Below are 23,001 nucleotides of genomic sequence, written 5' to 3'. Positions count from 1 at the left end.
CCTAGGACACTTGGCACCTTGTATACCTTTAGAAAGTATCTATTATCTTTGCAACAAGATATCAAGGGCAAGAGGACTAAGTGAAAACTTGTTAGGGTTAGGGTTCTAATCTAGCATGTACATAGTGTCACAACTAGAAGTAGACACAAAAGGTAGCTTCTTGCTCATTTAAGGTATGCATCAGTTGCCATGAATAAAAGGAAAACCATTTGTTGACACGTAGATGTCTTAACAAACAACCACATTTGAGTCCAAACAAGCAAGTTAATTTAGAAATATAATTCCTCCTTGTGATAGAGTGTGTTGAGGGCTACTCAAAAAGTGAAAGATCCTCTAGAGTGATCCTTGATCTCAAAAGTATTGCCGATAATGATCACTAAGTTTCACACACATGGTTCCATAAGTGTAGCCACAAGTTTGGCAAGACTAAAACCATGTAGTAATTCTTTAGCATATATTTTTTGGTACAAAGAAATATCTATTTCACATCGCTTCCTTTGCCTTGGCTATACCTTGCAATATGTGCATTCCAAGTACTAACATTTCATACTAGATGCTTGTCATTTAGTTGTTGAGGATTTTCCACAAGTGCGTTCATGTGCCATATGTATTGACCAACATATTCATTAGTTTGGGGCATGTCCTTCTCAAGTAACCAGCTACAATGTGTATGGATATGTATCCTTCAGCTTGGTACAAATTGTTGACCATTAGTGAGGTCACTAAAAAAACTCATTACTTTTGCATTTTCTTTCTTTCTATGTTTGATTGGTCTTGTACATAACCCGTGGTCTTTGAAGCTACTCTATGAACATGAACCTAGTGAGGCTTACAAAAACCCTGAAAGAGAGAGAGGAAATCGTGTGTGTGTTTGTGTGTGCATGGAGAGAGAGAGAGAGAGAGAGAGAGAGAGAGAGAGAGAGAGAGAGAGAGAGAGAGAGAGAGAGAGAGAGTACATGAGAGATCATGTCAAACAGGGAATGGGGGTCAAGCCTTGATGTGATAGCTCAAAATGGTCGTACCCTAAAGCTCAACATGTGATAAATGGCATATGCCATTCGGTAGCCTTTATATAATGAGATAATTTAATGGTGATGCCATGAAGCATATCACTTTGAAATGTGATATTCTATTGCTCAAAGCCTTCTCATAATGAAATACCATCTCACTTGCCAATAACCCCGTGTATTCATGAAAATTAGTAAAGATGTACCAACCACTGTGGTATGTCTTGTATGTACTTTGGTTCACCCCTAATTTATCAATTGATTTGAAGATTAAGATTACATGGTGATTCAAGACATCCAATGAGAATCATAGATCCCCTTTGAACAACTCTCCTTGCCAGATTGAGATATGAGTGAGTGCTCACACATCCCAGACTCTAGTGTAAAATCTTACTTTTGTGCTTAACTTTGAATTTTCCCAAATGGTATTGGCCTACTTTCATTTGACCTCACTTTTCAAGTTTAAAATTTAGGTTATGCCAATGTAAAGACAATCAATCCATTCGATTAATCATCTAGAGAAGTTTAGCCTATGACACACCCTAACGAGGCTCTCAAGATCCAAGGTCCAATGCATGAACACTCTGACCGAGGCATCGAGACGTTCACCCAAAGAATAGATTTTGAAAAACCTCATTATACTTACTTAATGTTATGAGTTTGCTACATGTAATACATTCTTGAACACAATATTTGGAGTATAGTATCACTTGAGTGTTTTTAGCTTGAAAACAATCCTTACAACAACTACCCTTTGCACACATGACATCGCAACATATAGTTGATTGTCCATGAAAGAAGACTGATGATACAAGATATAGACTGAGAATTCCAAGCATCTACCCTTATGCTTTGTTGATTGTCATTCAAAAGCTAGCCTAATTGGAAATTGACGACACTTCATTTGAAATGGAAGCCCCTTAAGGTTTCGAACAACAAAGTCTATCTTCCTTGGAATAAAGACTCTCTCTATCTAATATATGTTCGTGCAATTATCTCTACCTCAATTACTGTGTGGTGAAATTGTTGACATTTTGAATCTAGATTTTGTAGTAGCATAATAGGAGAATTTTCTTTCAAGACTAAAGCATGAAGCACCACCAAGCAAGGCTATTCAGATATTCAACTATATATAGACGTGTGTTTTTTTCTAGCATGCAAATTGAATGTGCACTAAGATCATCTTTGAAGTCTCCATGCACTCTTAGTAGTAATACACATTCATTGATTAGATCTACCTCTTTATTTTGAGGAGCAAGTATTGCTCGTTCTTTGAAAAAGCTTGAATGATCTTGCACACAACACAAATCTTGATGTATAAAGTTGAGGAGGTCTACCAAAATTTTTGTTGGAAGCATCATGTATGAGAGTATTTTGACTCTATCTAGGTCTCCTCCATCATCCACATCCCCATTGCCAATGTCAAGCATTGAGCGTGAAAAGCTTTATTGAAGCAAACATGTACCACATCCAAATATACACATATTTTTGGTAAGCCTCAATACCTTTGTACTTTTCCATACATGAGAATGACACAGTGAAGCATTTACAATGTCTGCATGACTACCTTTTCTTACAACTGTTACTATTTGTTGGAAGTTGCCTTCAAACTAGAGGACTTTTCCACCCAAAAAAAGTTTCTCGCTGCATAATATCCCTTAAAGTTTTGTCCAACGCCTCAAATACACACCAATGTGTCATGGGAGCTTCATCCCATATAAGTAAAATTTCTTTTCTTAGAGTTTCTACAAGTTGACTATTAACCTTTATATTGTAGGTAGATTTAGAATGAAGCTCCAAAGATATCTTAAACCTAGAACGAGTTGTTCTTCCATTACTCAAAAGCAAAGTTGTAATACTTGATGATGCACATGCAAGAGCAATTCTACATCATCCTTGTACTCATGAAGGAAGTGCAATATATAGGTACGTCTTTCCTTAGCCATCGGGACCATCTAAGAAGAATACCTTCCTTGGTTGTGTGTCAGTTTCTTGTAGCACTCATTGGGAAGCATCTCGTTGATTCTCATTTAATGAACTCTCCATATGATCCGTTGTATTACACTGCTCATCAACACTAAACATTGTCCCTTCAACCATAGCACCACTTTCACTTAAACATGCCATTTTTTATTCTATTGTAGGCAACATATAATCACAAAGCCGCTTGCCACATTGTTGCAAGAAGCATTCTATGGTAAGTGGAGCTTGATTTTCTGCCACATCAAATCATGAATTTGCATAAAAAATACGCATCCTTAAGGCATAAACATAGTCCTCACAAAATCCCGTACGAAGCAGTTGGATGAAGTGGCTCATAAAATATTAATATGATTACAAAGAGTTCTCTCAATTGCATTCCATTCTCTAAAAAAAGATACCTCTTGTAGGCAAAGTAACCATTCTTCATCATCTTACAACAATCATCTAGCTATGCACACCTCCTTATATGTATCATAAACATGACCATCATACATCCACAACTCTTTACATCTCTTGCAGATATTTAGTAGCATTCGTTGGTAATAAAATTCACTAATAGTTGGGACAATATTATTCATTCTTCCAGTAGAAACACCATGTTGTCTCTAATACAATGCATTTTTGTTTTAATTCCATACCCAACCACTTGAAAAATCCACATATGTGAAGCTATCTACTTCTAGATAGTTTTGATTTGCAACAACCATTCTGTCAAGGTAGCTTTTTTAACTTCGTGAAGAGAACATGAAGTTTCAATGTCAAGCCTAAAGCTTTAGCAAACCCTCAACTTATGGCACCGGTGAACAAAGTTGTTGATGGCTAGCCTCAACCGTAGGCTATTGTTGCATCCACACATGTCTTGGTGAGTCAAATGTCATTTTTCCATTATTCATGCATAAGTTGACTTTAGTACGGGAAGCTAGGATGTCCACAAACAACCAAGAATGTGGATTTCATCGCAACAGACAGACATGTGTTTTCTAGACTACTATTGAAATTCATCTCTTGAGAAGGAGTTATTGATAGGGCATCTTTGTGCTAGATGGAACTTGCGATTAGTGAGAAGATCCCGTGGTTAGCAAGAAAATACCTTAGCTAGTGAAGAATAAACTGTGGTTAGCAAATCTTATATCTCACGGTGAGCAAGAATTGCAAAACAGGTGAGATTTTATCGAGTTCAATAAGGAAACTTTTGCAAAGGGTATGATGGTTCAATAAGGAAACCTTTGCAAAGGGTTTGATGGTTGGAAAAATAAATTGCCTAAGTAGTAGCGAACTTATAACAGTGGATATTTCAATCTATTAAATATAGAAATGTCTTCATTAAACGTACCATATCTAAAAGTCTATGGATGGCGGTTGTGCCTCTACCATGGATAAAAAGGGGTTGTCTATAGATCCTAGTTATGTCGAGACTTTAATCTAGTTGTAATAGGATTTTAGTGCCCATCATAACCTTCAGGTTATCAACTTGCCTAGTGATATAGGACCCTTACATCTCCACGATTATGAAGCATAAAGGCCCCCTCACTTTTGTGGCTCGTATCCTTGCTTCTCTGGACTGAAGTACGGTGTCGTCAATGGAGCATGAGAACAAAGGAAATCCTAACTATCAAGTCTCGTGTGTCTTTGGGTTGGGACCTTATATCGTCCTTTTCTTAAAGTGTGTGGAATTAGGACCTTTTCTTTCAATACAATGGTTTAAGGTCCTAAAATGGGTTGTTTAACCAATTAAGGGCTTTTGTGCACCAAGAAGGCCATAGGGAAGTGGTAGAGAAAAACGTGCAATTCTTTCACCATCAAATGGTCACCCTCACATTAACTTTTCTAGGTGACATTTCAAGTCATTTCATGCCTTGCTATATTCATTTGAATATTTTTATTATGAAAATGAGCATGTGTGTGTGTACACGTGCATCTCTCTCTCTCTCTCTCTCTCTCTCTCTCTAATCTCTCTCCATTAAAGTGTTCAAGAAATATCATTTTTTCAGACATATAAAAGTCCTTTTCTTGAATTTGCTGAGAGAAATTTTTAAAATTTTGATTTATTCTTCAAGTTTTTATATTATTTTTCTCTATCTTGGGGCAAAAATTCTCCTTTTTCCCTTGCTCTCAATTGACATTTTTGAAATTGAAAACGGCAAATATTAAGCCGAGACACATTTTTCATGAACACAAGATCCATTAACATGCCAACTGTGTTCTAATAATCATTTATTAGAGAAAAAAATGATGCCTTCTTAAGGCCATCATGAAGTCTTCGCCTTCTTAGAGGTTGGATAAAACCCCTTGCCTTTTCAAAGTTGGCAAGATCTCATAATAGTCCATAACAGATACTTATTTTGGAAAGGTAGCCATGACCTCCATTCTTTTAATAGATAGGATAGCCAACTCATTTATGGTGACATGACGAGTTGGGACAAGGTAGCATACTATAAGATGAGGCAATTTTTTCCAAAAGGAGGTTCTCCTTCTTTCTAGTACACTTGGCACCTTGTATGCCTTCAAAAAGTAGCTCTCATTTTCTCATTTTCTCAGTTTAAAGTTTGAGCATCTTAGGCAAACATTCTTGTCACTAGTACGGCCGGCTGCCTTCGGCGGCTTCTCTCTCCCCCCCTCTCTCCCTCTTTACCGCGTGCAAAGGATCTGTTTTAGTTTTGGGCTTTAGCCTTCAGGTCGCAGATTGCGACACGTGTAAAGGGCTCACCCTTCCGCCATATTATGTCTGTAGATAGTTTGACCTCCTTGTAATAAGTAATTTTTGTGTAGGTATTGCAATGCTAAAAGAAACTTTTTTTCAAAAACTTGGCACGCCTACATATGAGAAATACTAGAGATAAGTTGCCTAAATGTGAAGGTTTTTACGCTAAATTGTTTTAGATTCTGTAGGTTTTCTCACCTTCAAATACAAAAATTTGTAGGTGGGTGGGAATAGGGCACCCACATGCTGAACTTTGGTTTATTTTTAAAAAAAAGACGGGCCTGGAGCATGAAAAAATAATCTCGGACGGTTGCTGTGCGAGGAAGTCGGCAATGAGCTGGACTGTCGACGTTGCAAGTTGCAGGAAGCAGGAGCTTCGATGACCTTCAGGCAGCGCCAACTTGCAGGCTGCTATTGGGCGGTGCTGAGAAGCTATTTCCAGACGCTGGCTTTCTGCTGCGTTTTCTGTGTTGTTGCCGCCTGCTGCTATACACACTGCATGCTCCTTATTCTCCTCCATAATCGGTTCCTGCACACAGTCATTAGGGCACCCACAGTCACTAGTTCTTCTTCTGTTCGCTCCTCGATACCCTCTCTGCTTCAGAGAGTGATGATACGGGTCACGTTGAAGTCAGGGGTTCTGTTCGCCCGAGCCATGGCGAAATTCAAGGCTGCCTGGAAGTTTGCGACGGAAGGGAAGGTCTCAGAAATGCCTGCCGCTGCGAGGCCTCCTGCAGGGTCCTCATCACCTCAGCCGACGTCCGTAAGGGAAATGAAGCGGAAAGCACGCCTGAAGAGCAGCAACGCTGAAACAGGTGACAGTCGGGCTTGCAAGCGGCTGCGTGTCGATGCCTCCACCAATGCAGTGGTAGACAAGGAAGGGTCGAGGCCTAAGCGTTCTTGCAAAGCTTGTGCCGATGAGGCAGTCCCCTCGATTACCAGAGCGACAGAGCTGCAGCTTTCAATCACAGTGGGGATTGGCAACGGTGACATCGACTGCAACCTTTTCACAAACGTGTCTGAGTTTGTTGACATGGAGTGTGTGAGCGGCTTGTTTGCACTCGAGAAGGGAGGAATGTTGAATCACCTCCACTTCCAGATGGTCGTCATTATCTTCTCTACCTCCATCAAGGCTGTTGGCAACTTGTTGAAAGCGTACCTGGGTTGGCATATCATGAAGCCCCAGGGAGGTGTGGTCATGTGCAGATCGTTGTGGCAAGTGAGGATGCACACCTTCACAGGCATGGTCGGGTATTGCATGAAAGACCTACAGAAGCCTCACTTTCGGTGGTTCGCGAAGGGAGTCGAAGCGGAGGAGATAGCCGAAGGCCGAGCACTGCATGCCTAGTACGGCCAAGGCGAGCTGAAGCACCGTGTGGCGCTCATGGCCGTCAACATGTTCGACCGCGCGTACGTGTATGTGGAGAACTTCGTCGCGGACCGAGAGGGCATGAGCCTTCCTCACACCCTCCTGCGCATGCTAGCAACCGGGCGGTACTACCCATCCGCCACGTGGGTCGTGCCAAAGTCTGGCTCGGGAATGGAGTTGGGGCGGGCCATGGCCATTTGGCAGAGCATGAAGGAGCCTACGAGTGTGACTCTTGATGACATAAGGTACCTTGCTCTGCCCCAATCAACTCCGACTGCGCTCCACTTGTTGGAGCCACTGACAGCTTCGTGTCTTGCAGGGGGATCTTCTTCCGTGATAGCGACGCGGCGTGGTACTACGAGGCGACCATCCCGCCGGCGCGTCCACTATTTCGACGACGGTTCGAGGATTCTAGCAACAGCGAGGGTCTCCCTGGGACTTCTCGACGTCCCATCGACATTAGTGCCAATGACACCTCCACTGAGGCAGACGCTGATGGGCCCCCAACTCCCTCTCGGGACTTCATCCCCATTGACACCCGCCGTGGCGCCTCACCATGGGTGCGTGGCGTGGCACCGCCGCTGTCGCATACGCACGAGCCAACGCCCTCTCAGCAGTCTCCACCGTCCAACAGTCTCCCTCAGTGCCCTGACTCTCCTTGCGTTGACGGCGTGGCCGTCGTGTGAATGCAGTTCGCCTTGTGGGAACCTTTGTACATATGCACATTTGTACAGACACTGTTGTATTGACTCGTTTTTATGAATGGAAATGTCCTTTGTGTCGTTGCCCGTCTGAACACAGTTTGCCTCTCTTTGAAGCCACGTTAGTGGCTTCAGGGGCAGGGCATTACTCCTCTAACATTACTCTCACCGTCCACTAATTAATGTAAAATATGTAACGCGCGAGTATGTCCCCCTAATTTTTCGAGCATGTCTAATTAGGTGGAATCTGGTTAGATGCTGTTGAGAATTCTGTGGAGAAAAGAGGGAGGGAGGACACGTGTAGAGAGAGAGAGAGAGAGAAGAGATTTTTTGGCACGTCGACAGCGGGTCTATCTCTCCGTCGCCTGCGCAGAGAGCGGTGCAGCTTGGGATCTGTCGATCACGCGAGAGAGAGAGGGATGCACTCTGGATTGGAATGGGTCGTTTGTCTGGCGGTGCAGGTCAAAGAGTGGAGTATGTTGGTCGCAACAGGATAGAGGAGGAGTGTTGTCTGTATCTCTTGTGGAGCGCACGGGAGCAGTGCCTTGCTTTGGTCATGGATGCCATGATGAGGACAAGGGAAGGTTGGGAGAAGAGCGTAGTGACGGCGATGGGGAGGGAAACTCAGGCTCATGGGGTGGTCGTTGCTACATGCCTGAGATGGGATAGGGGCAGAGGGAGAGAGCAAGGCAGACCACGATTGGGAGCTGCATGGCGAATATTGTAGGCGAATGGAAGAGACGTATGAGGGACCCTGAGAGAGGCGTCGTAGATGTAGGCAATGGAGCAGTGGAAACAAAATGGCCAGAAGCTGCGTGCAGAGCCGACGATGGCGAGCATGGGGTTGATGATGGCACCAACAACACAGATGGCAGCTGGCGTGGCAAGCCACTTTTCTTAGGAATTCTCAGATTCGGTGGGAATCTGAAGGCGTAATTAATTAATGAGTGCAAAGGACCCAGTATGACCCAGTATGTAAAATATGTAACCCGGCGATGGTGAGCATGGGGTTGATGATGGCGCCGACAACACAGATGGCAGCTGGCGTGGCAAGCCACTTTTCTTAAGAATTCTCAGATTCGGTTGGAATCTGAAGGCGTAATTAATTAACGAGTGCAAAGGACCCAGTATGACCCAGTATGTAAAATATGTAACGCGGCACTACAGACGGTGAGAGTAAGAGAGTAAAAATTTGTAGGTGGGGTGGGATTACACTAGGCTAAATGTAGGACTTAAGGCCTGACCAGCCAAATGTCCGCTTTTCACTGTTGCATGGTGTGTCCGGGCAAAGGATAATTGTCAACGGAACAGGAGTAAGGCCCAAGGTGCAGCCTCCTCGCCCCCCTTTCATGTTCCCGCCGGCCCCCCATCTAATAAGCTATATACTATCGACGTCTTGCGGGACACGCACCACTGCAATCTAGGACTTTTCTCTGCATTTGATGGAAACCTCGCCTCTTCCTCCTCCTCATGCTCCTCCTCTTGTGTGCATATGTTTGATAGCCATTCGTGCACATGGTTTCATTTTTTCCAGACTAGGCTAGCGCCTCTTTCTGCTTAATTTCGCTGGCGCCTAACTCCATCTCTTCCCTTCATCCCCCTCCCTTTAGGTAGAAAGAAAAAGAATGAACGAAACCCCGGTTCCTTATTGTGAAATGCCCATGCCCTGCCATTCAGCTCCAAGAAAGTCCCCCACTGTACATGCTGATTTAGTACTGCTTGTCATTTTATTGTTTTATCTAACCCTGGTCTGCCTTTTTCTGAACAATTTAACATAGACCTTCCTGCATATTCAAAATCCCCTCAGAGCTGGCTGCTGTGAAGGAAGTCATGTCCTCTTTGAGGAGGCGGTATCGCAACTTCAAGAAGGCCAAAGCAAACCCATATGCTGGCCGTGGCCTCGACAAGTTCGCACTTGTCACTTCAGAGCTTGAAGCAAAGCGAGAGAAGCTTGCTGCAGAATTGGACACACCCCTGTCTATGGTGAAGTTTGCAATAGGAGCTCATAACAAATGGGTTCCCATCATCTTGTCCAGATCGATGAGAAAAGAAAGCCATCCGCCCAAGAAGAAATCAGGGGCTTTGGTCAATGAGGAGAAGCTTGCTGTGAGTAGCAGGGCCCATAGGAATGGTGTGCGCAAGGGAGGTAGAACTGGCTTGATTAAAGAAGCGAAGAGTGGTCTTGTATGTGAAAATGGAGGCCATGGGATGGATGTGGCACAAACCGGTGTGAGAACAAATGCAGGCCACGTGGGCAGTAATGTAGATGGACAAGATTCCCATTTCAATGGTTCTGTAGCTGGAAACACAGACATGCTGGGTTGCTTGATTGGTGAAGGTGCTTTGCGGACATTGGGAAACCCCTTTGACTTTGGCATTGAGCATGAAGTTTCTGGTGACGTCACAGAATTTTTGTCTGCTTCTTCAGAAGTAGAGCACATAGCTACTTATAAGGAGGCTGTCGTCGTGCAAGTGCAAGGTCGGAATGTGAAGAAGATGATTGGAGCAATTGCAGGGATTCCTTGGGTAGTAAGCAAGGCAGCAAGCAGCGTTGTTTTTCTCAAATGGTATGCCAAACTTCAGGGCAAAACACCATTTCCCAAAAGAGAGAGCTTAAGAGACGTGGAGAAATTTCATGCAGCAGAGCTATCCATGTCTATCTCTTCTGTTCCCTTGTTAGCTAAGACATCTGACGTCCTGTCCTTGCCATCACCTCCAGGTCCTTTAAGAATTACTTCTGAGCAAGATGGCATTGTCGAGATAATGGATGATGCTGGTGCTCCGCATCTAGAAACTGCTAACAAGCAGCACAGGAAATGTAAGGTCAAGGGCCTTCTCAAGATCCGCTCTGCTCCTAGCACACCTAGGGATTCACGGCAGCCCAAGAAATCATTCACTGCAGCAAAGACGCATGGAGTGAATGGCCAGGCTACTGCTTCAGATGTAGACATAAAAGAGGGACTGTTAGCTCCAAGGACCACAAAACATCTCACGAAACGCCGCTTTCTAAACGATTCCAGTATTGGTGCCCGCAAGGAGAGTGCAAGAAGTGCAGGCCATGCTTTTGCAGCAGCAGGGCTTGTATTTAGCTTGAGTGGCCTTGCAATAGGGTATGTTTCAGCCATAATAGGAGTTGTGTGCTGGTGGTATGTTCTACCTAGCTTGAGAAAGGCTGTGGGGGATAGGCCAACGGTGAGAAGTCACCATGGCCATGTGAAGAACGAAGCCCTTACAGCAACAAATGCCCAATCTAACATTAAGAAGATAAGTAAAGAGGTTGGCAGTGAGAACTCTCAAGAATACAAGAAGAAGGTTATTATGGAGGGTTTGCTTGACAGAGGGCGGCGTTCTAATTCGTGAGGTTGGATGGCGTACGCTTCATTGGTATGCCAACTGCATTTTTACAAAGTAGGTTGCAGAGGTGGTTCAAATCGCTATTTCTTGACATCACTTGTTTGGAGAGTACTGTCCATCTTTTTGCTTATCGCGTTTAAACGGATTCCAATCTGATGGGACAGCTGTGTGCTGCCAGTATGGGATACTAGACACGATCTACAGAATGCCAAGTGTATATTGAACTAACCAAGGCATTCCACAAAAAGTATCTCTGGGATGGAGTGTGAATGTGAAAGAGTTTTGTAGAGGGGATTTTGCAATCTTTCAAGGATTCATACAGCTTGAGAAGGTGGTAGCTTCATCACATCTTTGGACAGTTTTGGGCATCCAATTCTGCAGGTGGCAAGGAACACAGCTCGAAATGAGTGGCCCATGCTTGCTGCAGTGTGCATGTCGATATGAATGTAAGAGGGGCTGTATGTATGTGTGTGTTCCTTGTTTGGTAGCTTGGTGCCAATCTCCATTTCAAATGTGTGGGCATGTATATAAAACGTCTTGCGTTTGACTTTGTATTAATGCTCCAATCCAAGGCTTGGCGGCCCCTTCCCCTACAGAAATCTTGGCCGAAAGCCTACCTGTATTGTATAACTCTTATCTCTTGTGGCAGGAGATGATTTGCCTTGTGAATAAACGTTTAATCACATAGCTGCAAGTGTCTTGTGATTCCTATTGAATTTGTCTTTGATCTTGAAAAGTCTTCTGTCAATAGGAAAGTTTAGTTACCCAATCATCTTCTGTGACTGCTCAAAGCTCATGATGGATGATGGACCGACCACTTTCTGCATCGAGCTAAGCGCTAAGCCTTGTTAGATAGATGTTTGAAATTACTTCCTAGACAGTGGAAGTTCTCCTCCTGTACTGTCTCTTGAACTCTCTGACCTTCAATCAAGGATGCAGGTCGCGGCTCCTTTTGAAGGTGGCAAACCTATCCAGCCAGCCAACCAACCAACCAACCAACCGTATTAATCATGCGCATGCAATCTCTTCAGTACCAATCTTGTGCACACTCTCATAATTGCATTCTACGTACGAGCTCTGCTTCTCAAAATGAGGTACAGGATGATTGTTTTGGATTTCAATAGTTGTCTCCATGGATTGGACTCTGGAGTGCGAGTTTGTGTATCCCGACAAAAAGTTTTCAACTATCACAACCAATCAGCCTTTGAGACGCATGGGTTAACCATTTCACCCTCACCTTTAAGTGCCACGGGGTCTCAATCAATGGCTCTTGTGCAAAACCAAAGACGCGCGCAAATTTCGGTCGTCGACGAATAAAAACTAAATTCGAGATCCCGAGTTTAATTTTTATGATGGGGTCCACAAAAACTAAACTCAAGATTTCAAGTTTAGTTCTTATATTGAGATCCCGAGTTTGCCTTCAAATAGATGTATCCCGACAAAAAGTTTTCAACTATCACAACCAATCAGCCTTTGAGACGCATGGGTTAACCATTTCACCCTCACCTTTAAGTGCCACGGAGTCTCAATCAATGGCTCTTGTGCAAAACCAAAGACGCGCGCAAATTTCGGCCGTCGACGAATAAAAACTAAATTCGAGATCCCGAGTTTAATTTTTATGATGGGGTCCACAAAAACTAAACTCAAGATTTCAAGTTTAGTTCTTATATCGAGATCCCGAGTTTGCCTTCAAATAGATGTGAAATCATATCTATTTCAACGAGGTGCACGCGGGCATGTTGGTCAAAGCGTGTGTCCCCCAAGTTGATGATGAGGGTTCAAAACCTAACTGGGAAAGCGAGGCATCCCGAGATTAGGCTGACCTCTCCAGATTGGTTTTTCGAAATCTAAACTCGGGATCCCGAGTTTAAATTTTAATCGATCAACGATCCAGATCGATCGTCATCCCGCCTTTCAATTGGGACCATTGACTTTGGGACCCCGTGGCACTTAAAGGGGAGGCCATTCCACCCACACCTGCATGTTGTACCCTTGGCTGTTTTTATAAGCTTATATTATAACTTTATAGGCATTGTACGGGTTTAATTCGTGGTCAGGTTTATTTCGTGGGTGAGTTTAATTTAAGTTGACATTCACGATTGAGATCTCCCCGACCTTCATGCGTGAACCTCCCTACCCCCCCCCCCCCCCCCCTCTCTTTAATGCTATGTGTTAGTCATGAGACTCACCCACTAGGGTAAATTGTAGAAGGACGAGTCCAACTCCATTACCGGTGAAGTTACGCACACGGGTTGTGCTTCCACGATCAGCATGTATTGATTCAGGCCTTGCTGGTTGCAACAACACATTATTTCCCCCTCACGGTATCGTTACTCATCGTTTGCGCAAAAACTTTTGTTGCAGATTTGTCTCGTGATGGGCTATCGATTGCGTCTCTTTGCGCTTGAAATGGAGGAGCATAGTGTTTTCTTACACAAAGATTAGGTGCATAGTGTTTTCTTACACATTTTCCTACTGGCCCTCTTACCCTACCTAACTCACACCTCTTTCTTGGCACATCTATCCTCGTAGGCTCTCATAAACTCTCTCTCTCTCTCTCTCTCTCTCTCTCTCTCTCTCTCTCTCTCGTTGGGTACCTACGACCAACTGTGGCATGGGTAGGGTAGCACTCTGCCTTGTGAGTGCAACAACTCCTCCTTGGTGAGTGTCAAGGTTTTTGTGGATGTCGTATACAAAGATGGCCAAACAAAGAAGAGGAAGGATCTTGTAGTTCGGCAAGTAGCGAGTAACGGTTTCACTTCTTATGCTTATCAAGCATAATTACAATTATAAGTGGCAAGCTAGGCAATTCAAAGTATGTTTATAGAGGATGTTGCGGTCTCTGTGGTGGATTTTGTAGCATATTACACATCACTCAAGGTGCAAAATGAGATCCATTAATTGCATTGGTATTCAGCTCAAGTCACAATCTGATCAACATCTTGTATGTATGTTCAACGCTCGGTGACATAAGAAAAACCACCCTTTTCTACAAGATTGGTTGAAAGATGAAGGTTGCAAGATGAAGCGGCAATGGGTTTGGTATAATCACTTTGCTTCACGGTTTAAGCAAGATGTCCATTCTACTTCATTGCGAGGTACTTTTGGATGCCTAATATTGAGACAATGCATAATTTATTTGCATTTAGGAATGGGAAGGGAAAGCACGACAAGACTGTTGTAGTAATTTGTTTTGTTTTGTTTTAGGAGTCAGGTAGGGCACTCCCGACAACAAAGCCTTGACACATGGGGAGTTGAAACTTGACGATTGGATTCTTGAAAATGCATCAAGTGCGATCGAGTTCCTCAAAACAACCGACAAAAAATAGTGCTAAGTGACTATTAAAAGTGTCAACAAAATGATTTGTAAAATCAAGCTTGGTGATGCATGTCGGGAGACACAATGGAAGTGCATGTGCATCAAAGGTTCCCACTCTGTACACTGTGTGTATAGATACTCAAATTTAGATATGTATGCTTTAGTGATTCATACATGAAGGGACAATGGAGGTGATATCTAAATAAACCACATGTAGACTTGTGGGATATATAGCCAACAAATGATGCTCGTGGCCAAACAACCAGTGAAAATGTATCAACATCCGGAGGTGAAGGTATAAGGAGGTTTTTTTGGACCAAAAGCACGAGCATACATCCTTGAAAACGATGTATCAAGTGATGACGATGGAGGTGATGCTCCCATCTATGCGGGCATCACAATGATTTTAGGGATGCCCTGCTGGTGGGGCATAACTTTGCAGTCAACACAAAGAATTGGATGAAGACTTCTACATTACCAAACGCTCCAAAACAAAGGGATTGACGAAAATAGTGGAGAAGGATGCTAAGCACAACTTCATTAAAACAAAATCCTTTGTGGGGTGAAAGGATATTTCTATGCAAAAATGTAGGCAAATGATGATCTGTATGTCTTGCTTGAGGATAGATTTCTACAAAGTTTTGTACCGAGATTCAAAAAATAACATGGTGATGTTACCAATGATACCTAGGAGGCATACAATCTTGCCAGAAAGATACCAATTGAAGATGCACTCGAGAAGAAAAATCTACTCAACTACTTTCAGCTACAGCCATGCGGAATAGACATCCAGAGAGCTCTACACCAGCATCACAAGAGATGGCACGATGGAGATTACTACATTATAGAGTGATAAAGTCCAAGTGCGAATCACCTCCAAATTGATCTCCGAAGCTCTACATTTGTCAGATTAGGGTGCTACTAAGAAAGGTGAAAAGGACTTAGAGATTGAAGTCTTTGCATAGTATCTCGTAGATAGCAAGCCAAATGTTTACCAACTAACTAGTGATATTTAGGCACATCCACATCGGCATGGCATCCAAGAATACTTTATAGTGTATTTTTTCTAGTGCAATCATCACTCATCATATTATTTGGTCTCTAGTACTAGTTCTGCAATTGGATGCTCAAGTGTCATGAGACACTAAAGTGTCTTTTTTTTCCAGCAACTTGTCATAATTGTTTGGTGAATTTTGAACCAAGATTTATAGGTCATGTTCATGCCTTAGGTCAGTTATGAGGTGAAGAACATGGCCAAAATTTTAATTTTGTCAAAATTTATACCATATGTTGGACGGATACGCCGCGACGGACGTCGGCACAGTGAGAACTCACCTAACAAGATTTGTTAGCTAAGGACGAAGCTCGACCCGCAGGCGCGTGGAAGCAAGTATAAGGTGTCAACCTACACTCGACCAACTCCTAACTAATTCCTACAGAGGTCTCTACCCAATGTTTAAGTCACAGCCTTCAAGAGTGCATAAGAGGAAACTTCCTACAACGCTTTCTAGACCCGAACACCCATCAAACAATCTCGAAACACCACAGAACTTGAAGGAGACCCTACTATCACCGATAGGTCGCTCTCCCTACGGTCTGTGAACCAAAACCCCAACCCAAAACACCCAGTGCAAAATCACGTAGGATGTCTGGCCGAAATTTGCAGGTCTTTGTTTCAAAATCTAAAGTGCCTAATGTGTAGCTCTACTCAATGTGAACATGTGGATATGATGCAATGCAAAATCGGACAACGTATGCTCACCAAATCACCAGATGAAGCTCGTAGAAGGAGCTCGCAAAACCGGACCGTACGCGTGCAATGTAGGTATCGGCGCGTAGCTCTCGTCGGGGGCAACACGCTACACTTCTCCGCACTCGATTCCGACCACCGGTGCACACGTAGCGTCAAGATGAAGTTCACACTCTCTCTCGTACATAGTACGCTCACTCACAGACTTCAAAACTTTTAAAAATGACAAAAGGTATTTTATTAAGGTCAAAAAGTGGTATAAATATCTTACAATTCTCAAACCCTAAAGTTCCAAATCAACCATCTACTCAATCTAACTATCAAAACTGGGATACAATCTGGAAACTTCTGTAAGCCCCAATATTTACAAGGTGAAATGTCGAGTTTTCTCAATAAATGAATAATTACAAAAAATGATAGTCTACCGAGAAGTCAGTTTCCGTAGGGTGTGTCCAGCTTCTAACACTCCCCCCCTCCTTCCTCATGTCGTCCCCGACATGGCCGTTGAATTTCTTTTTCATCGTATGGTTTCCCGCATCTTGATCATCGATTCATATCTTGCATGTAGATTCATCATTATTGGGCCGAAAATATCAGTGTTTATGGTGAAGAAGCCGGTGTAGAACGCTTCTTCAAAGGCATGGAGGTGATAGGATGCAGAAACATTATCCTGTGATACAACGCATGTATCACCTTCTTGGAAGGTTGACCAGACAGATCATAGGCACATCTGTAAGTATCTTAGAAGAAGAAGATATTGTCTATCACCTGGCCTTGCTTGAATGTCTCAAATACTGCTAAAAGACTTTTGCAGATTTTCTTCATCATGATGCACGTAAGGTCAGATGAGCCAGTGAAAAATTTGATGGCGCCCGTTAGGGTTTTCACCATGTATTGGACACTTATTCTCTCACCTGCCTTCAAGCCCGGCAGCTTAGGATAATTCAGCCAAGTGGGTTGGCTCCTTTGTGATATCTCCTGGGCCTTCCACGTCCTGATCCTTGGTAGAGGACAAAAGCTGAGGTTGTCTCTGATGTTTTTGGGTGCCTCTACCAAATGGATTAGGTACTGTGGGTACTTTGTCAGCCACGCCTTCCTCCATTTTGGTTGAGAGTCAACTATTAACCGGGCCCCTTCTGGCTGGGAGATATCTGCGTTGTAGAGTGGCACTGTCGGCTCTTCTCTAATTCCCTTATTGATGGTGGCGGCTTCTTACTTTAGCAAAGGATATGGAAGAGAGGATTGAAGCCATTCGCACCTGAGGTTGCTGGCGTCAACCTTCTGGATGGTCATGGATTTGAAAACCCTCTACTCCCATTCCAAGGCTTCCTTAGTCGTCTCTCTGATCTCCACCTCTATTGCTTTACGCATCTTTTCTTCCTCTTCCTGTGTCAGATCTTGTGGCTCTTGAGAGGATCCTACTAGGATTTCCTCTTGCATAGGTGTGTCTACAGGATCTGCCACATTTTCTAAATCTATGCCCTCAGTGGCCGCTGGCCCTGCCTTCTTGCTCTCCGGCTTGCTGTCCTCTCAGCTCCTCAATCTGCTTTAGGAGTTTTTGTTTTTCTATTTCAGCTTCTTCTCCCACGTTCATGAGGAGGTCGTTCAACTCGGCGTTTATCTTCTCCGCCTCCTCGAGCTTTCTTTTGATACTTTCTAATTCCTCTTGCATGGCTTTTTGTTCTTCTTCCATTCGTGTTTTCATAACAATTGACCCTTCTGCCATCATCAATCGTTGCTTTTTCTCTAGAGTCAGCTCTTTCTGAAGTTCTGTCATATGTTCTTCATAAATTTGACTTTCCGTAGTGATGTGAGTCGAGCTAGTAGCTCTGACTCTGGCAGGAGATGCCTGTAGCCTCTGGATGGTTTGATCTTTCACTTTAAGCTGGTCCTTGAACTCAAGGACCTCATCCTGGCTAGCTTCTTGATCTATCTCCGCCTTTTCTTTGGCGTTTCGCATTGCTTCAACTTCTTTGGACTCCTCAGCCAGCTGTAGGGTCAGGTTATCCCTTTCCCTCTCTGCATCTATCAATGATTTGTTGAGTTGCATACACTCCTCTTCGACTCCTTGCATTCTTTGGGCTGCTGCCTGATTTTCTTTTTCCATTTCCTGGCATCTTTGCAATGCCTTTGCTAGACTGGCCTGTAGCTCCGCTTCTCTCTCTTTCTGCCTTTGACTTTGTCTTTGTAAAGAGTCTACTTCCAGCTTTATCTTCACTTCGGTGGCCTTGAGAGTTGCCATCTCACTTTCTGAGGCCATGGACTGCACTCTTAACCCGATTAACTTTGCCATCACCACATCCCAATCGTTGGAGGGCGGGTGCAGGTCCACTGTATCTGTGGCCATCTCCTTTAGTTCTACTAACCTGATGCTTTGCATTTTCTTCTTAGGCCCTATGCTTGCCAAGTCGAATGCGACTATGGCAGCCTCTTCTTTTGTATATCCTGCAGCTAGCAGGTCCAGAAATGTGATGTATGCTTCATGTGGCTTTGGGTCCTCACTCTTGGGTTTAACCTCTTCCCTCTCCTGGCTTTGTTCTTTCTTGGACTCTTCCTGGCCTTCATGGTGGTCTTCCTTCTCTTTATCTTCTTGTGGAGGGCTGCGGGGAGGTGGTGAGGGCGGTGGGCTGGCCGGTAGAGATGTAGGCTTTTTCTTTAAATATTAGTATGCCTTTCTCTTCCTTTCTCTCTCAGTTGGCTCTCCTGCTCATCTAGCGGTTTTTGTCGTACTTGCTCCACTTCCTCTTCTGTAAAGGGCACATGCGGGATATTCTCTGCTATGGCATCAAGAATCTCAAAACTTTTAATGTAATCTTCGAATCTGTCCCTTTTTTTGCTCTGGCTACTCTTCTTGAACAGGCTCTAGCAGTCTTTTCAATCTTATGGCAACCCTTGGTGCTTTTTGTGGCTCGTCTTCTTTGAGCCTCAGCCAGTTGTTTTGTGATGGAGTGTCAGGCCATCTTCCTTTTGCGTGCAATGCCCCATAAATCACCTTAGTGATTAGTTCTCCTGGCACAATATATGTGGGCATCTTGTTACCCATCTTCACTAGGTTGTCATGTATATATGCTGCATAATTGATTAGCCTTGGAGTGCTCTTCATCATTGCCCAAGTGAATGTCGTCACAATTGCTCCTGGCAGCATTCTGTACCTTTGTGGCCGCTTCGTACACATATGGAAGTATTGGTTGTACAACTGACTCATGATTGCCACTTTTGGGTTGGCAATACCTTCAAAAGTGTAGTTATTTTTCTTCTCAGTGTACACCTTGACATCATCTCTTCTTTTAGTTACACTATCCCCCTTGTTGGAGAGGTCTAGTGCATCTGCTACAACTTGCTCGGTGATGACTATTTCTGTTTCTGGTCTGTCTTGCAGATCGGTTACTCTGGCCACTCCATCTTTCTTTATTGTTGTCACAAATTCCCAGACTCTCTTTATGTCAACCCCCGCTGGCACTGCTTCAAAGTAATTGTGAAGATCAATCTTCTCCAAGTACCCGGCCATCTTGCTTCTTACGAACTCATTGAGTTCCCGCGGTAGCATTGGTAGCTCGATCACATTCCCTTCAGTGTCTTTGAACACTCCTTGGTAGATCTTTAGGTCGTTGGACTCTAGCAGATCTTCTTGGATCCATGTGCTGGTGGGCTTTAGTGTTCCTTCTGGTATGACGAAGGGCTCCACTTCTTCTAGGTAATCCTTAATGGTCATTCTTTTCTTCTTTGCCTGTGACTTCGCGACTGCCATAGATCCTGTTGCACTCAATAGTCTGAAGTTAGCTTTTTTCCATATTAGCTTAGAAACTGAGTTTTTTCTATCCAAATGACTTGAAAATTGAAAATAAAGCTTAAAAGGAACTTGTGAAACTGTGCATGTGCTCACAGTGCAATTCTGGCCAAAAAAATTTCTCAAGACATACTACACGTAGGATGTCTTTTTCATCAGAATTGGGTGATACTTGACATGCTAGTAGTCCTTGGCCTATGGAACATGGCTATGTGCTTGGATATGGATTTGGGCATCAAAAAGTGGATTTTTTGGGCTGATTCAGGCTTTAGGTCATAAATTGGGTAGAAAGTCTATAACAGGTAGCAAGTGATGTCGAAATGGGTTGAAAATTGATATATGGGCTCATTGCACCATGGTATTGGCTCCCATGATGTCACTCTTTGCACAGAAGGTCTAAATTATGCTGGAGACATCCTACGCGTAGGATGTCTATTTCATCAAAATGGCATGGGATTTGTTTTGTGGGTAGTCCTTGGCCTATGGAACATGGCCATGCTCTTGGATTTTGATTTGGACAAGAATTGATGCTTGTAAGAGCCTGTGTAGTGTTTTTGGGCTCAAAAAGTGTATCTTGAAGGTGTTGAGGGTCAAAAATGATTAGAATGGCTTCAAAATTGGTATATGAGCTCTTGAAGATGATGTGATTGGATCTAGAATGGACAAACATCCTCTGTAGGCCAAAAATGTCAAATAGACATCCTACGCGTAGGATGTCTACTTCACCAAATTTTGCAGGTGAGTACACAGATGGATTGGTTATGTGCTTGTGAATGTGTTGTGCAAGTTTCATGTGATTTGGACAAGATTTGGTAGGTCTATGGCCCATTATTGCCTCTATGCCCTAACTTTGCGTTTTTCATGCATATGAGGTCAATTTTGGTCCAAATGTGATGAAACTTGGTGGCTAGCATGTAAAGGTCATTCAGAAAATGTGTGTGATGAAAAATGTTGGGATCTGTGCTCAAAAATTCCCTTGAGATATCCTACGCGTAGGATGTCTCCTGATGATTTTTTTTATGGAATGTGCCACTAGTGCCTGCCCTTAGTCCCCCTGAGTCCCTTTTAAGCCTAATTTCAACAAAAAAGTCAAATGGATAGAAAGTTACTCCCTATGTGGACTTCAGAGCCTTCGAGCCATTTTCTGACTTTTGGAGTGCTTTTTGGCAATGAAATTTCTTGATGTTGGTCTCCATAGCTTCCCAATCCCTTGGGGATCCTTGCCGTATGGTTTTTGTCGACTTTGGCTTCACCGGAGCTTCATTTGGCAATTTATCACCCTAGAAGCACCCGTGGTTGCGTTAACATATCTTCGATGATTTGTGGTGGTCTACCACCATAGGACTTGGTTGTTGATGGTCTAGGAAAGCCGCTCGTGAAGTTTGGTGGCAAACGGACATGCGGTTTGGCCGCGAGAGCTATTTGACGCTTTGTGTGTCTGATGCCATTTCTAAAGTTTAGTGCCGCTTTGGGTCACTTTTTGGTCATGTGGGACACATAGACTTGACAAGCATGTCGCGATGCCCCTACCCATGAATTTTGGTAGCATTTGGGCCCCTTTTCGCCGATTTCCCATTTGGTGGCCTCTTGCGGGATTCTAGGAATTAGGGTTTTTCCTGATGGTTTTCTACTACCTTTGGACATCCAAGACTGGTCTCCTATGCTAGGGTAAGCTACCGATGAAGTCTCGTTGCTTTTGGGTTAGCCGTTAGGTGGCCGCCTCTAATTGTAGGTCTCTACTGCCCGCTTTGTGTGTGAACCCTACGCTAGTTTTCGCGACAAAACGACAAACATGCGCGAAAATCTCAAGGTGGTGAGCCTACCTCTCATGTTTGAAGCCCGTCAGGTAGTCGTGCGCGTCGTAGAAGCTGCTGGAAGGTCCGTTCACTCTAGGTGGCAGAAGCTCTCTCCAAAAGGTCAATAGTGCAAATGAGCTAAAAATGAAGTGAAAATTTCTTATAATGGGGATTCTTGAACCCCTTTTCATGAAATTTGATATGTGCTCCCCTCTTCTTGCAAGATGCGGTTTAGGCTCAAAAATTTCTTGATTTGGACTCCATTTGCTCTGTTTACCAGAAATTTGGCATTTCGGTCAAAACCTGCCTAAAACACGCTTTCCGCTCCAGTCTCATAATTGCACCCCCATTGTACCATAGGTTTTCATATAGTCACTGATCATCCCCATATTTTTTGTTTTTCATTACGATCGTTTTTCACCTGCTTTTTGTATTTTTGAAGTTTTTCTGTCAAAAATTAGCAAAATTAAAAGGAAAATAGCAAATCAAACCCAAAAAATCCCCAAAAATCATCATAAATCACAAACATCACCGCAAAACATTATATACACTCACATGCAATTTTTATGCCGGATTCCTCCGTTTTACCAATATTTTGCCCGAAAAATGGCTATTTTTACTTATATACACACACCTAGGGGCTTGATTTGGCGTTTGGCCCCATATACCTATAGATACATGCTGTATAAGGGCATATGTACTTGGGTTAGTCCAAAAAAATTTGCAATCAAACAACAACCCTTAAAATAGTCAAAAATCATGCCCCTTTTTTGCTCTTTTTGCTATTGGTTCCACATTTGAGAATGCCTCCCCCCCCTCCTAGCCGGAGTCCTCCCGGACGAGAAGGTATCGCCTCGGAGTATGTACCGTGCATAGGTTGAAAAATTTGTGCTAATGCTTGGCCGATTAATGTGGCCCTAATTGTGCATACTCGGTCAATGCATGGAAAAATTAATGTTGTGCAAGAGAAGAGAATAAGCAAGATGCTTATTGGCATTCGCCGTCGAGGTTTCCTGTTTTCTTTGCAAGTAACAGCTATAACTCTACTGCTCTCTGTTTAATTGTCTTTTTTGCAAAAGGCAATCTCTTTGCCGCTACTATTGATATAGCCGTAGTTGTTTCTATGGAGCGGATTGGCTTGGTCGGAATGGCCGTGGACCGTATTTCTTTTGCTCACCATTGGTAGCTTGTTTTTGTCGGTTTTTGTAGGTGTTTTTCTACTTCCTTTGTTGCC

General features: G+C 43.4%; 1 protein-coding gene across 1 annotated transcript; it reads left to right on the top strand.

The window, feature by feature from the left end:
* The first annotated feature begins 9,117 nt into the window (after positions 1-9,117).
* LOC147417227 (uncharacterized) lies at positions 9,118-11,796 on the top strand. Its single transcript, XM_086507790.1, has one exon. It carries the CDS (start codon positions 9,592-9,594, stop codon positions 11,119-11,121), a length of 1,530 nt encoding a protein of 509 aa, XP_086363916.1. The 5' UTR covers positions 9,118-9,591; the 3' UTR covers positions 11,122-11,796.
* Positions 11,797-23,001: the final 11,205 nt, after the last annotated feature.

This window comes from Adiantum capillus-veneris, unplaced genomic scaffold, assembly GCF_014529385.1.
Source record: "Adiantum capillus-veneris isolate H3 unplaced genomic scaffold, ASM1452938v2 Hic_scaffold_319, whole genome shotgun sequence".
NCBI classification, from domain to species: domain Eukaryota; kingdom Viridiplantae; phylum Streptophyta; class Polypodiopsida; order Polypodiales; family Pteridaceae; genus Adiantum; species Adiantum capillus-veneris.
This window is presented reverse-complemented; position numbering and strand designations above follow the sequence as displayed.